We start from the raw sequence: 16,117 nt of genomic DNA, 5'->3' as shown, positions 1-16,117 counted from the left end.
CGGTTTCCTTCACGGTTTCCTTCACGGCTTCCTTTACGGTTTCCTTCACGGTTTCCTTCACGGCTTCCTTCACGGCTTCCTTCACGGCTTCCTTCACGGTTTCCTTCATGCCTTTCAGCTGCGACAGTCCTGAAAAACTGAAGTCGGTCCTTCCCAGGCTGGAGCTGGAGCTGAACGACGCCGCCAAGTTCAAAGACTTCTACCAGTTCACCTTCAGTTTCGCCAAGAATCCAGGCCAGAAGGGTTTAGGTAGGCAGATGTGTGTCCGACATATTGGAACAAAAGTTTTCTGTTTTAAAATGAATAAAAGCCATCTATGACTTAGCATTCACATGGCTGTTTTTCACTTCTTCTGCAGACTTTGTGCTGTTTTAGCTGTTCGTATATTAAAACCTTCGGCTCATTCAGCTGATGGCTGCTGGGACTTTTGAAAATGTTTAACTTTATTTACAAAAATGTTCCTCGTAACAATTTATTAAGATGTTTTTAATTCCTTCAAAACCATTCTTCTCTTTGCAGGCTCTGATTGTGTCTTCTTATGCTGCAAATAGCTTTTAGCTACGATTCTGCTACTTTTAGCTTCTAGCTAGCCTGTTGGTACTTCTTGCTTTTAGCTAGTATTTTGCTACCTTTACTTACTAGCCTTTTTCTACTTTTAGCCACTTTTCTGCTACTTTTACCCCGCTTTTTCCTACTTTTACCTACCCCATTTGCTATTTTTTATGCTTCCAGTTAGCCTTTTGCTGCTTTTAGCCAGCCTTTTGCTGCTTTAGCTTTTAGCTACCATTCTGCTATTTGTAGCTTCTAGCTAGCATTTTGTTATATCTTTCTCTTAGCTAGCTACCTTTAGTTTTAACTAGCCCCTTTCTACTTTTAGCTACTGTTCTGCTGCTTTCACCCAGCTTTTTCATAGTTTCAGCTACCTTTTTGCATCATTTAGCTACCATTTTGCTGCTTTTAGCTAGCCTTTTGATACTTCTTGCTTTTAACTAGCCTTTTTCTACTTTTAGCTTCTGTCTTGCTACTTTTACCCAGATTTTTCCTACTTTTAGCTACCATTTTTGCTACATTTGTCCTACAGCTTGAGCTTTGCTACTTTTAGCTAGCATTTTACTGAGTTTGGTCTTAGCTAGCATTTAGCTTCTTTTAGCTTTAAGCTAGTGTCCTCCTCCTTTTAGCTGAACTCAGCTTCAGCTTGTCCATCAGTTGCTCAGCTCTCAGTGAATCTGTGACTTGTCTGCTCGTTGTTTTCTCCTGCAGACCTGGACATGGCCGTGGCCTACTGGAATCTGGTTCTCACGGGTCGATTCAAGTTCCTGGATCTGTGGAACCGCTTCCTCCTGGTTAGCGCTGAACGTTTTTGTTAGATCCCGTCGGTGTTTTGTGTTTGTGTGAGCGGACCTCCTCAGATCCGGTTCTTGGTCTGGATTTTAACCCTGAGCTGTGCTGCGTTCAGGAGCATCACAGGCGGTCGATTCCCAAAGACACGTGGAACCTCCTCCTGGACTTTGGCAACATGATTGCAGACGACATGTCGAATTATGACGAGGAAGGTGAGCCGATAAACAGAAGCACTGAAACTCCACTAAGGAAACCATAAAGTGGAAGGAAGGCTTTTTGGGCCGAGTGTCTCATTTATTCTGTAAAAATCAATATATATTTTGGTCTTTTATTCTCGTCCTCTCCTCAGGAGCCTGGCCTGTCCTCATTGACGACTTCGTGGAGTTTGCTCGGCCGATTGTGACGGCGAATAAACGCAACATGACGTAGTGTTTGCTTCACGCAACGGATGCAGTTTGTTTTTTTCTTTTCCCAATTTAGGTTTTTCGACGCAAAACGAGCCAAAAAGAAATCAGTTTGAGATCGAGCTTCTAACTGCAAAGGTTGCCTCGGGAGGGGAGTGAAATGGAGAGGGAACGTTTTGTTGTTGTCGCGGTCTGCGGGAGACGACGGACTCTGGATTTGCAGCATGAAAACGAGGAGAACACCAGGACCGAGGACTTAAACCAGCAGCTTCTGTGGACTCGTGAGGCAGAGTGTGGCTGAGCTGTTAGTCTAAATGCAGAGATCTGGATGTGAGGGGAACAGTGGGTCAAAATTTGCACGTTTTCAGCCGCGTAAGCTGAGGTGAACGGCGATACGTTGCTCTCAAACACATTAGGAGCTGAGAAATCGTGTTTATTGTTTGTGGTTTGTGTGTCTTAGTGGGGTTGTGGAATTTATGGTCTCTTCTGTCGAGTGTTAAGGTCCGGGGTTCGTTTTCAAGACGTTAGGAAATCATGATTCGCAGAGCGAGTGTGAAAACGTTACATACCTCTGCAGCTGCACAGCCCTGTTTTAAAAGAACAGAAACATTTCCGGCACAAGAATCATTTTGGAAATGTATTTTTTTAAATGCTAAAGCTTTTATTTAGTTTATTTTTTCTCCGTTTTGCAGCGTGTGACCCCCTGGACTCACAGGCCCTGTTCAGACCTGGCAGTAAAACGTTTTTGTGATCGGACGTCAGTTACCTGCTCATTAAACTCAGTGGCCTGTCAGTCATAAAGGCTCATACACAATGATTAGTGATGCCACAGAGATTTTAACCCTTAAAACGACGAGCTGACGGCCATCATCTGCTGTTTATACAGTAAAGTCAACACTGTGCTTAATTAGGTGGTTATAAAATGACACATCGCTGCTCAGACTGACCTGGGATTGAAACAGAACTTTTTACTCTACAGTGACCGCAGTGGGTCCAATCAACTCTAAAACAATCAGAACACGCACAAAATGTTTGTTTACACCGTTGGGAGGTTTCCTGCTGCTGTTTGGGTTAAACGATGGCTGATTCTCCTGAGGATGACAGCAATAAATCAAAGACATGAGCCTTTTTACAGACACCAGCCGGTGCAGCAATAAACAAACATTTAATCGTTCCTAAATGCAGCGTGACAGGTGGAGGTCAGGTGGAGGTCAGGTGGAGCTCAGGTGGAGCTCAGGTAGCGGTCGTTTTGACAACAACAGTGATCTTGTTCTGCAGGTTGTTGTCACCGAAACACAGCTAGTTTCATATTTGTTGTTTTTTTCACAGAACCGCAGCTTGTTTCAGGGTAAATAGTTGCCTTTTTGTTAAAAAAGTACGAAGCTTCCAACTATTTTCTTCATGTTTTGCTTCCAGACTCTTTGTAATCTCAACCTGATCTGGATCATTCCTTCTTTTTTTTTTTTTTTTTTTTGGAACTTTGGCTGCTTTTTCATTTATTTTCTGTCCGCTCCACGCACCTTTACCACGACAGCAGATTATGTGATTTATAAAAGCAAGGAAAGTGGAAGACGAAAGAAGAAGTAGAAGAGCCAGGATTTAAATATATATACATATATATATATCTACAGCAGATGAACGGTGTCTGAATGTCACGTCTTTAAGAAATAAAATAAAAACTCCATCAAAGCCCTGAGAGAAGCATCACCTTGTTGGTGCCTAAATATTATTTCATGACCCTCAGGATCCAATTTAAAACTGGTTCTTCACTAAGTTGTTTTATGTTTTGACATTAGTTAGGCCAGGAGCCTTTTTATGTCAGCGTTAAGAGGCTTAGTAAGAACAACAAAAAAAAACTTGCTTCTGAAAATGCTCAGTTATCGGATTGAAAATGAGTGGAAACTTGGAGGCAAAACAAAAAGAAAAGAGGGACGACTCAAGACTTTTGCACAGTGAACAGAGGTCCGTCATAAACCGTGGCAGTGTGGAGGAATTTGGACTTAAATTAGTTTAAACTGATTCTGAATTTAGCTCAGAATAAACATGACTATATTTGATGTCTGTAGTTTTATTACAAACTGACTCTTTGAATGTTTTTCTCTCAGAGGTTTGGACAGCTGACAGTTTGTGTTTGGTTCAGAAAACGTTGGTACATTTTGTCTCTGAGGGTCTTTCTGCTCCATAATCGTATTTGTTAAAACATTATTACTCGTTGCTGTTCGGAAAATGGAAATTTGCGGATCAAAAAGAGCTCGATCCCATTTTCTAAACGTGTTAATAAAGCAGGTTGTTCTAAAAATGGTTCTGCCGGATCGGTTCTTTGGCCAGCTGAATGACTGGAAACTGATGGTTTGCACGGCGGCTCAGGAAGGCCGACAGATGATTCACCTGAGATAAGCAACAGGAGCTGGTTAAATGTAAATACTACGATCCAACGCCAATCTGGAGGTGTTCATAGAAGCCAATGTTGTCATTAAATATGTAAATCACATGGAAAGAAACAGAAAATATATTGAAGATCCTGCTGAGAAGCAGAGAGAGAGTTTAGACGACCCGGCTTGGTAACAGTCGTCTCTTATCAGGTTACATTCCTGCTGCGTATCATCACCAGCTCCTCCTTCACTCAAAAACTAAAACAAAGGTTCATATGAAGCCTCCTGAGTCGCAACATTTGAAGGAGAAAACAGAAACCGAGAGGGTGGATAACTCCTAAAAGGAGAAATGAACTAATTATCCAACACTTGTTGAATTAAAGGCATGGCGCTCCTGGAAGTCGCCTTTAATGTCGGACTTTTTAGACTTACGTTGAGAAATGACATGACTCTCAGCTACTACCACACCACATTTCACCTCAATATCCATAAAGTGAAATGACTTATATCCAGGTTTGTGTTTTTTTAAGTTCAACTGGCTGTGGCGGCCATCTTAAATTGGACTGCCTAACAAAAGGTTAATCAGTTGTAGATGATTAATTCCTGAAAGTTTCATTAAAATCCATCCAGTGGCTTCGTGAGATATTTTGCTAACAGACAGTTGACTGCAAATAGTTAATGGCCAAATTTTAAACAAATGAGTGCAAGCGCTCAGTCTCAGCTACTACCACACCAAAGTTTTGGTCAATATCTGTAAAATCGACAGAGTTGAGGCCATTTTTGTGTGTTTTAAATTCAGCTGGCTGTGGCAGCCACCTTTAATGTGGTCGACTCCAATTGTTAAAGAGTTTCAGACGTACATCCGATAATTACATCCAGCGGTTCATGAGATATTTTGCTAACAGGCAGACACCGGCAACAACATGATTGTTGGCCTTTTGGCGTTAATATAATAAAGAAACCGGGAGGATTGATAAGTCTTTCAGGTCAAAACAAATGTTGTCATGGCAGGAAATCATTACTGAATGCATTTAAAAATAGAGGTTCAGTAATGGGGCGGTTTGGAGGGTGATGCTGACTTCCTATCCTCCCACGGGACGAGTCGGATCCCCCTAAGCTCCAGCACCAGCAGCTGGACATGCTTGCACTCGTGCCCAGCAGCGCATTAGCATCTCCTCGTCTGAGTCCAGCCCCGATCGCCGCCCGGCGCTCCGGGATCAGGGGGGGATCGCCTTTTTAGGAGACACCTGATCGCAGCTCTACTCACCTCCTCCTCCTCCTCCTCCTCCCAACACAAAGAGGCTGATAATAATTTCATGCTGGCGAGACTTGGTGCTTGAATCTTTCAGTGCTGAAAATATTAGAGTGGAGCTCTGAGGATGGGAAACTGGTGGAGACAGAGAAGAGTGTTGGAAGGGTTTGAGCTTCCCTGAGATGTTCTGGAGCAAATAGACCAAACAAGAAGGTTTGAGAGCAACTAAAACTCAAGTTCTCCATCCAGGAGAGCATTTTGGTTTCTGCTTGGCGAGCCGATGTGAGAGAACCCTGCAGCAGCGTCATGGAGAAATTCAAAGCAGCCATGGTTCTGGGAGCAGCTGGCGACGCTTTGGGCTACAGAAAGGGCCGATGGGAAAGCTGCACGTCGGGCAAGAAGATCCAGGAGGAGCTGGCCTCTCTGGGGGGGCTGGAGGCTCTGAAACTGGACCCGGATAACTGGCCTCTGAGCGACGCGGCGCTGATGCTCATGACCACAGCCGAAGCACTCATAACAGGTACGTGTAGAAAAAAATTAAGTGACATCATCATTTTTACGAGCTTCGAAAAAGGATGTGAAAGCAATATAACATAACTTCTCTGTAAACTTAAATTAACTTGAAATAAATCAAAAAAGTTCAGTTTAGGAAGGCCTTTTAGTTCAGTTTATTTAGAAGAAAAACTGAATTTCTTCTCATATAAAATGGACGGAGGCCGACAGGTGAACGACCAAACCTGCTGAAATGCTGCCACTCGTTTCTGCATCAAAGAAAACCTTAATTCAGTTTAGGATGCCCTCATCCAAATGTCATCTCAAACCCCCTCCTGCAGGATGTTGCCCGGGACCGAAGAGTCCAAAATAGCCCACTTTGGAAAAGCTGATCCTCTGAACAATAGCGGGCCAGAGCCCTCTTTAATCTTCCCGTATCGAGTTTTGGCTGCAGATTGCAGCTCGTCGCCGATGGCGGCGGCTCTAAGAAAAAAACGGCGATGACATCTCTTGAGATTACGAGGCCCTATTTAGCTCCAATCCAGCATGCCATTCCCTATACATCCACACAAGCCCGGCATGTGAGGCATGTTGTTTATGTTCGTGGTTCGAGATGTTTCTATTACCCCACAGAGGCAATTTGAGGTACATAAACATCGTAAACACCTCTCCTTTCTGAGGCTGATAGCTGCTGGATTAAAAGAGTTCTTGAGTATTTGAAGGAAACATAACAAACCTTGAGAAAGACAGATAAAAGTGGCGTGACCTTCTACACTTTCTGTATGTCTAGATCTTTTCATTAGACAGATTGTAAGTATTACTCTTTCTTAGAAGCAATTAAAAAGCATCACTTGTTGTTTTTTAATTTTTAACAAGGTACCAATTGCAAACCACGAATCAAACATAAAAAAGTTCATCCTGAACTACATCAAACAGTGCAGTTTAAAAGAGTTTACTCGGGTAGTTTTCCAAAAATATATTGATATAGAGTCCTGAAACGCATAAACAACGTAAACAAAACACTTTTATCTGCATATTTAACTTAACAAATCTGAGCATAAATACATTAAAACTATCAGACTTCCATTGTTGACCTATTTTCAGTCACTTCAGCTGTTTCCGGTCACAAATTTAGCCTTTTTTTGTACCAGTTTTCATGACTGTGCAATGAGTGATTTCAAATAAAGATCCTAGGTGATCTGTTAGCCCTCAGAGTACATGTTAGGGATCAGTCTCAGCTACCGCCACACCAAATTAGAGCTCATTATCCGTAGAACCGACCGAGTTATCGGCCTCTTTGTGTTAGATAAGGTTCACTGGTTCATCAGATAGTTTGCTAGCAGTTACATGATCACCCACATTTCAACACAGTGTCCAATAAATCTGTTTAATCTCCTCACATGTGAACTTCAGGCATATCCTCCCTGATTGTTTAACAAAATCTTTGAAGTTGGTTAAAAGTCTTAGAGCACCACGTTAGCGGCGCTGTTTGTCAGCACAGATGCTCCCCTCTAAAAAAAAACAAGTTGATGATTAACTCGTAGTTTGAAGAAGTGACTCATTTTGCACCTCAGGTATTCTGGGTTTAATCTGTGGTAGAGAGAGGCTAAATTTAGCTCATCGCAGCACCACTTATCTCACCCTGCATGCCAGTCCTGAATGACTCTTAGATACTGTGTGTGTACCTGTTTATGCCACCTTTTCAGGACCTTATCTGGTAAAACCACCTGCCTCGTCAGGACACGTGATCCTTACGGGGACCAAAGACCGGTTTTAATGTGGTGGAAGGTTAACTTTTACAAGGCTGCATAGATGAATGGAAGTCTATAAAATATCCCAGTAATGGTAGAAATATAAACTTGTGTGTATCCAGATTACTGGTGTCTGGAGGACCTGTACAGGGAGTTGGTGCGTCTCTATGTCGAAGCCATGGTGTCTCTTCAGGGTCGGGCCCCCGATCCGGCCACGGTGGACGCTTGCGCTCACCTCAAACCTCACAACTTCCTGCTCGCTTGGCACACACCTTTTAATGAAAAAGGTAACGGGAAATTCCGGATTGTTTTAGGTTTTCGTTTTTATGAACCTTAGCCGGAGAAAATGGGTTTTCGGTGAAAATGCAGTGTGAGAGCTGAAGCTAAAACTAAAAGTTGAAGCAGGACAACAAATAGCTAAGAGCTTAAAGTAGCAAAAGGCTAACTGCAAACTAAATGTAGCAAACGGCTAAAAGATGATAGTAGAAAAGTGGTAGCTATGAGCTAAGATAGCAAAACACTAACTAAAAGAGGCAAAATGGTAGCTAGAAGCTCAAAGTAGCAAAAGGCTAGCTAAAAGTAGCAAACCACCAGCTAAAAGCAGCAAAGTGCTAGCTAAAAGTAGCAAACCAGTAACTAAAAGCTAAATAACAAAATCTAGCTAAAAGACGAAAATAACAAAATGGCAGTTAAAAGCTAAAAGTAACAAATTGTTACCTAAAAATATAAGTAGCAAAACAGTAGCTAAAAGCTAATGTAGGAGAACAGTCACTAAAAGTACAAAAAGCTAGCTAAAAGCAGCAAGAAGGTAGCTAAAAGTAACAAAAGGCTACTTCAAAGCCAAAAGTAGCACAACGGTGGCTAAAAGTAGCAAAAAACTATCTAAAAATTAAAAGTTGCAGGATGATAGCTAAAAGCTAATGTAAGAGAACAATAGCTAAAAGCTAAATGTAGCAAAGTGCTACTTCTAAGCCAAAAGTAGCAGAACAGTAGCTCAAAGTAGCAAAAGACTAGCTAAAAATTAAAAGTTGCAAGCTGATAGCTAAAAGCTAATAGTAGCAAAACAGTAGCTAAAAGTAAAAAAGCTAGCTAAAAGCTAAATGTAACCAAAGCCAAAAGTAGCAGAACAGTAGCTAAAAACTAAAAGAAGCAAAAGAAGACAAAAATAAAGCTGAAGCAGAAAGCTGTGATGGACCTGCTACCCATTAAGGAAAATAAAGTTTTTGAAGGTACTGAAGAGATCTTAGTGTGCTTCTATGGGCAAAATATTTGTAAATAAAGTTAAATATTTAGAAAAATATACAAGTTCCAAAATCTAAACCTCGTAGCACCCACCTCCTGAATGAGCTAAACGTTTTGACATATGAACAGCTAAAAAAGCACAAAGTATGCAGAAGTAGTTAGACTGCAAAAATGTACGAAAAATTAAAAAATATATATCAGGACACCTACAGAGAGAATTCTGAATCAGCTGCAGTAAAGAGTGTGTGTTTGTTTCCAGGGTCGGGATTTGGAGCAGCAGCTAAAGCCATGTGTGTCGGTATGAGGTACTGGCAACCCGAGAGACTAGAGAACCTGGTGGAGGTCGGCATCGAGACCGGCAGAATGACCCACAACCACCCGACAGGTGACAGTGTTCATGACAGCACTGTTTCTGACAAAGTTAAAACTTTCAGCTGTCAACACGGGAGGGCCGGAGGTTCTCATGTTGTGACTCTTGGCTTCAGGCTTCCTTGGCTCCCTGACAACGGCGCTGTTTGCGTCCTACGCGATCCAGGGGAAGCCTGTTGTGACGTGGGGCCGCGAGCTCATGAAGGTCATCCCCCGTGCCGAGGAGTACTGCAGGAAGACCATACGGCACATGGCAGGTTGTGTTCAGAAGAAAACCAAAAAAAAAAAAGGCTTGTCTTGTTAAACTGCTGCAATTTACGCATAACACAAACAGTGTCATCAATCTGCTTTATTCTAAGTTTAGGTTTTAAAGGGAACATGACTCAGCAGATACAGGAAACGTATTTGTTCATTCTTACGCAGAGTATCAAGAAAACTGGTTCTACTTCGAGGCCAAGTGGCAGTTTTACCTTGAAGAGCGAGAGATTGAAAAGGAGGGACAGAACCAGCCTTCGTTTCCTGACCGCTATGACGCTGAGGAAACAGATAAAGTAAGCTGGGCTTTTCTTTCTAATCAACAGTACTTTCCTGTTAATATTATTATTACGTTCCCTGCCCCCCCCCTTGAAAACAGACGTACAAGCGCTGGAGCTCGGAGGGCCGTGCAGGCCGGAGAGGTCACGATGCTCCCATGATCGCGTATGACGCCTTACTGGCTGCGGGCAGCGACTGGGCCGAGCTCTGCAAACGGGCCATGTTCCACGGAGGTGAGAGCTCCGCACCTGGAAGATGTTTCAAATGCAAAAACATGCAGCACTGTAAAAATGAAACAATTGTTTTCTGAACAGTAATAAAGGTACTTAATGCAAACTATGAAATCAAACTTGGAAAAAAGGGTTATTCTGAATTAAATCAAATGGTGAAGTTTGAAAAGGTTTACTCCAGTAGTTTTCCAGATATATTGATATGCATTTCTGAAATGCAGGTATGCGCTCAATGTAAACAAAACACTTTTATTTTTGTCTTAACAAATCTAAACGTACATACATACAAAAACACCAAAATTGTCAAACTTCTCAATCCCAAACGGCTCTTTTGTTTTTGTTTTTCATTCTTGACCTGTTTTCAGTCACTTTGGCTGTTTCAGAAGGTAAACAAATGCACGTGGTCACAAATTTATTAATTATTAAAATTATTATTATTAAAATTTTAAGCAAATATTTATTTCCTGTAACAACTGCTTATCGGTTAATTTTTGCAACACGTGTCAGCAGGATTTACAGCAACAATTAAATTTATTTGGGTCAACGGTTCAGTGCCGTCAGATGTCCAACAGAGAGCAACTGGTCTCGATTTTTATGGGTTAAGATTTCAGACATTTTAGTAAAAACTGAAGTTAGTAACAGTCATCAAACTTAGAGTTGAGAAGTTTCGGTTTTTACATTTATATCTAGTTGCAGCGCTCATGTAGCTACCTAGCTAGCCTAGCGTTAGCCAAGTTTATCGATCACAAACCACAGCTTTGGGATCAATCTGTCCTTTTTTTCTTTGTGTAAACATTTACACCTGTTTATGTCCAGTTCCACATTTATTTTTGCAAATATATGACGAAATTCCTGGACGTACCAACTGTTAATTGGCCGTTAAATGTGCAAATGCAATTCTCTACTTTAATATAATTACCTTTATTTGATTAATAAACAACAATTAGCATAAATACTGTCTCTTCTTTCTAAAGTTTATTTTGATGTTTAGACAAACTAGTTATAATTTCACCAATTGGTAAATGATTGGTTGATACCAAGTAAATTATTTGCCTAAAACGATGCATAAAATTGTTAAACTTGACAATTATTTGAGAAGCTACAAGTATAAAAACATAGTTAAATCTGATTTATTAGAAGTAAAGATTGGTTGAAATTAGTTTAGGTAAGTTTAGCTCAAATATACTGGACATAAAATCAACAGTTTGTTTTTATAGTGTACCCTTTGTGAAAATGCTCTTTCAGGTGAGAGCGAAGCCACCGGCCTGATCGCAGGTTGTCTCTTTGGCCTCATGCACGGCCTGAACCAGGTTCCCCAGAACCTGTACCAGGACCTGGACAAGAGGGGACGTCTGGAGGAGCTGGGAGAAGCCCTGTACAAAGCCGCATCTGCAGAAAAGTGCATAGACAAGTAATCCTGATCGCCAATGATCTGAACTCTAAAGACTGTCAGAAGAACTGAATGCGATGCTAAAAAAAAAATGCTTTCCTCCCCGTCCCTTCCAGAAGAAGCGTCCTGTCCTCTTCTCACTTCTTTTCGCTTCGCTGATTTGTTTTTTTCTGTCCACTGTCCACAGATCTGTCATCAATTTTAAAAAGTAAAAAATAGCAGTTGCTACAGATTTCTATATAATCAGATTATATAATCTTGTCTTGACTTTATGCCCGATGACAGACCTGAGAGGAGAGGAAAAAACTAAACTTTTTGCCTTTTTAACTTTTGGTAACTTGTGAAATTTGAATTATTAAATAAGTATTATAATTCCTCTTTCTGATATTCACTTTTTTTAGCTAACCACTGTTAACTTTGAGCACAAAGAGTTTTTGTAAACAGCCTGTAAAGGTTATAGGAAAACTTGAAAAAGTACTTATACTTTGTCAACTTTTCCACATTTTGTTACATTACAACTGAGATATTTTCCTGGGACTTTATGTGATGGACAAACACAGAGTGGCACATAATTGTGAAGTGGAAGGAAAATTACAAATGGTTTCCAACTCTAAAAAAGTGTGGCGTTCCTTTGTATTCAACCTTGTTGTTGGCTGAAGACGTTTGCTTCTCATCCGAGGAGTTTTCCCAATTCAGGCTGTTGCAAAGCTTTGCCCTGCATGAGATTCTCTGTTTATTTGAGCTACATTCACATGCAAATTAATCCCACTCCCCGCCCTCCTGAGGGTCATTAGTGGTCTTTGTTAGCCTGGTCTTCATGAGAAGAGTTGACTTGGCGTAAAACTAACTGGGAATTAGTTCCAAAGCTACATTGTAAGCTTTGGAAAGCCAAAACCTCAGGTTTCAAGTTCCCCTACCAACTTCCTTGGTCTTCATGATGTCGTTTGATCACTAATGTTCTGTAACAAACCTGTGAGGCACAGCTGGATTTATACTGAAATAAATACTATAAATTACACATAGACAGACTCAATTTACTAATTAGGTGACTTCTGAAATCAGTTAGTTGCTCCGACACTTTTCAGATTTTTATTTGTAAAAATAAAAAAATTAAAAACATGAACCATTTTCCTTCCACTTCACATTTATGTGTTACTTCGTGTCGGTCAATCACATAAAAACCCCAGAGAAATATACTGAGGTCTGAGGTTTTAAAGTGACAAAATATGGAAAAAGTCGAGCAGTTTCCTTTTACCTAAAATCAAAAAACCAGAAGCAAAGACAGAATAAATGCAAACCTTTTTAGCTCATCTATCGATGTATACAAAATGTGAAATTGTTAAAACTGTTTCAAGTTGCAGAACAAGATGTTTGTTATGTGGTTAATCATTTGCACTGTCATGCTCTTATCAGGTAGCATCAAAGAACCATAAAATGAAAAAATTCTAAAAAGTGATGATTAAAATTGACTGAATAATCGTGCATCAAGTGCCTATTCTCTCTTTTCTTATTAACTGCATTTATTTTTAGGATTGCCTTCATATTTTATATACATATATGTTATTTTTGCCTTTTTGCGCCACTCCTTTCTGTCCCCTGAACTAAATACCCGTAACATTTGATTCATGTCAACACTGTTCATCTAAGATCCTCGCTTTTGCTGCAGGCATAAAACGACTAATGGAAAATTCAAAAGTTCAAATATTCCTTTTATTTTAATCTGACAGATTAACAAGGTAGAAAAATACGAGTGATGTCATGTAATAAATCAGTTCTTTGGAGTTTGCTTAATTTAGACTAATTCCCAAATTTCTGTTCAGGATGTTGCTATCAGTTTTAAAAAACAAACAGAGCTGCAGGGATTAAGTTTCACATGTTCTTTATTCTCTGTAGACCAGATTCACTGAAAACCAGGATCTGCCCTGATGCCTGTACAGTGAGGAAACTAATCAGAGACCCAAAATGCAGACCGGTACTTCGAGGGATTCTGGAGAGTCTTCTACGCTACCTAACAGAGGATCTGGCCATGAGGACTTCCAAAACCACGGATAGTCCTAATCTACAAAGTGAGACTTTTGTGACACAGACAAAGAGTAGTTCCAACAGAGAAAACCGACTACCAAGGAGGTGCGGAGGAGTTCAAGGACCAAAGGACCAAATATCTCGACGGCTTACCACATTCCAGCTGCTTCAGTCAAAGTTCCTAAAGTCCTCGCCCAAACCCTTCGTCTCACATCAGAGGGAGGTGGGAACTCTGTCCTTCAGCAGAGGAGCGCCTCGTCAAGATAAGGACGCCGAACGGGACACAAGGGACCGAACAAAAAGAGCACAAGGACTAAAAAGACGGGGCAGCGTGAAGGAGATGGTGGCTAAGTTTGCTGTGGCTGAGCAGAAAGAACAGGGACTGAAAACCCAGAAGAAACAACCGAGACTCATTGGAAGAGGGATCCTCTTGAGCTCCTTAGTGGAGACGTTTGAGAACGTAGCTACCGTACGGAAGAAAAGTGACTTCAAGCTTTCTGGAGTCAGAGTTCCACCTATAGTCAAAGAGAAGGTGGCTTGTCTTGAAAGAGAGAAACAACAGGCGTCAGATCGAACCGTCAAACAAAACCCTCTGAAGCAAACAAAAATAACAAGTGGTCAAGAACCACAACTAGATCGTGCTGTAGACATTTTAACAAAGGTAAACCCATGCACAGAAGATGAGAAAGATTTAAAAGCAGAGCAAACAGATTCAACAGAACAAGAGATTTACAGTTCGTTAAAACAAACGAAGAATCAATCTTACGATACAAACGTTACAGATCGATGGTCAGCACAGATCAGCGGAATCCAGACTACATCTAAAGAAGCAGAATTTACTACAAATACAGTTAAATTTGGATGTCAGGAGATACTTTCTTCAGCTTCTGTGTCTGATTGGTCACTTCCACAACCAATCAGAGTTCTCCTCCAAGAAGAGCTCCCACCGACCTGGCACGTGGCCACCATCGTGACCTGCTCACCGGTCTGGTCCGCATATGAAGACTCCTCTCCAGTGCAAAGTCCGTGGGAGGCTTCTCAAGGCCCAAACCTGGACAAGAAAACAGGGAAAACCACAGATGACCTGGAGTTATCGTCCAGGGGATCAGCTGCAGGGGAATCCGTCATAAAAATAACCAAAACCGACGTGAAACCAAGCATAGACGCAAGTAGAGACTTAAATGTCCCAATGTCCAACCAACAAGGGTTGTCAAAGTGCACCAAAACATTCAATGGTGCAAATTCCTCTCAATCAGCACCAACTTCTCTAACTAAAAACCTGCATCTACAGTGTAATATGACTGATTCTGGCAGCGTCCAGTCTGCATGTGTAGACTCCTCTCCCATGCATTATCAATGGGAGGCTTTCAAAAGTCCAGATCTGGACGAGAAAATGAGGAAAACCGCAGACGATCCACACGAAGACCTGGAGTTGTCTTCCAGGGGATCAGCTGCAGGGGAATCCTTTGAAACAATAACTGCAACTAATGTGAAACCAAGCATAGAAGACTCAAATGTCCCAATGTCCAACCAAAAATGGTTGTCAAAGTGTGCCGTCCCATACAACAAAACATCCAATGGTGTGAATCAGATTAAGCCTTCCTCTCAATCAGCTCCTCTAACTAAAAACCTGACTGACCTGGGCTGTGTCCAGACTACATGTGTGGACTCCTCTCCTGTGCATTATCAATGGGAGGCTTTCGAAAGTCCAAACCTGGACGAGAAAATGAGGAAAACTACAGACGATCCACGTGAAGCCCTGGAGTTGTCTTCCAGGGGATCGCCTTCCCCTCAGTCAATTCCTGTCACTAAAACCCTGCAGTCAAAGTGTAACACGACTGATCTTGGCAGCGTGTTAAAGACTTTAGAACATTTTCAAGACGTCGGCTCAAACGGTTCTCGTTATTTTAGCAAACCTGGGACAACCAAAGAGAAATCAACAGACCGAAGAGGCTCGGAGGTCTCGGAAACAGGAAAAGGAGAGGGAAACTGTGTTTTTGGAACGCCACAAAGCTTCCGACTTTCTGTAAACGCCACCAACAACGATGCGTTCAAAGACCGTGGGCTATCATTAACTCAGTTTCAACGTGAAGGAGAAATCAAAAAACAGAAACCAAAGTACACAACCATCAATTATGGAGATCCTTCAGTCAAACAAACATATAAACCCAAAATAATACGATTCACAGACACCTTTAACTTCTAGGTTGGCGCAGGAAGTCCCAGTTTTTGCTCTTCTTCAAGAAAAAGTGATAAATTATTATTATTTATTTAACTTGGCAGGCTCATGTTTAAAAGCTCTGAGTGTATTTTTATGCAGGGGGAGAGAGAGAGAGGGCTCGACCCCGCTTAAAATGGGACAAAGTGAGGCTTGTTCCGAGTGGATTAATGGTCAAACAGCCGAGCCAAATATGTCAGTAGTTGGGGGTCCATTCATGCCTCCGATCCAGTAAACCACACACAGACTGAAGGGCTTCTTCTCTAGTTTATGGGCGTGTCTACCTTTTAACACGAGGAGAAGAGACTGAGGCCTTCATACTGTATATCTATGTGTAATGTAGGTCAAAAATGCTTGAATTAAAACTTAAGTAATGTTCAATATAAAGACTACTGTTTGTATTTTGTTGTTTTATCTGTTACACAAATAAAAAAGTGTTGTTTTTTTTTGTTATTCCTCTCTGAAACAAAGTTGTCGCTGTGATTCAGATTTACTAAAAA

At 41.2% G+C, this 16,117-nt stretch overlaps 2 protein-coding genes across 2 annotated transcripts in view; both read left to right on the top strand.

Annotated features, from left to right (window-relative positions):
- Positions 1 to 4,048, top strand: part of dcun1d2b (DCN1, defective in cullin neddylation 1, domain containing 2b) — a 31,368-nt gene extending 27,320 nt beyond the window's left edge. Inside the window, exons 4-7 of the mRNA XM_017405266.3 lie at positions 119 to 249; positions 1,261 to 1,343; positions 1,457 to 1,553; positions 1,691 to 4,048. Coding sequence (XP_017260755.1) covers positions 119 to 249; positions 1,261 to 1,343; positions 1,457 to 1,553; positions 1,691 to 1,770 — 391 coding nt within the window. The 3' untranslated portion in view covers positions 1,771 to 4,048. The remainder of the gene's footprint in view (positions 1 to 118; positions 250 to 1,260; positions 1,344 to 1,456; positions 1,554 to 1,690) is intronic.
- Positions 4,049 to 5,675: 1,627 nt separating this feature from the next.
- Positions 5,676 to 12,859, top strand: adprhl1 (ADP-ribosylhydrolase like 1). Its single transcript, XM_017441949.3, has 7 exons — positions 5,676 to 5,889; positions 7,735 to 7,899; positions 9,114 to 9,239; positions 9,340 to 9,480; positions 9,647 to 9,774; positions 9,858 to 9,990; positions 11,233 to 12,859. Exons 1-7 carry the CDS (start codon positions 5,676 to 5,678, stop codon positions 11,400 to 11,402), a joined length of 1,077 nt encoding a protein of 358 aa, XP_017297438.1. The 3' UTR covers positions 11,403 to 12,859.
- Positions 12,860 to 16,117: the final 3,258 nt, after the last annotated feature.

Source organism: Kryptolebias marmoratus, linkage group LG15 (genome assembly GCF_001649575.2).
Source record: "Kryptolebias marmoratus isolate JLee-2015 linkage group LG15, ASM164957v2, whole genome shotgun sequence".
NCBI lineage: Eukaryota > Metazoa > Chordata > Actinopteri > Cyprinodontiformes > Rivulidae > Kryptolebias > Kryptolebias marmoratus.
The sequence above is the reverse complement of the archived record's forward strand: the minus strand, read 5'-3'. Positions and strand labels throughout refer to the sequence as shown.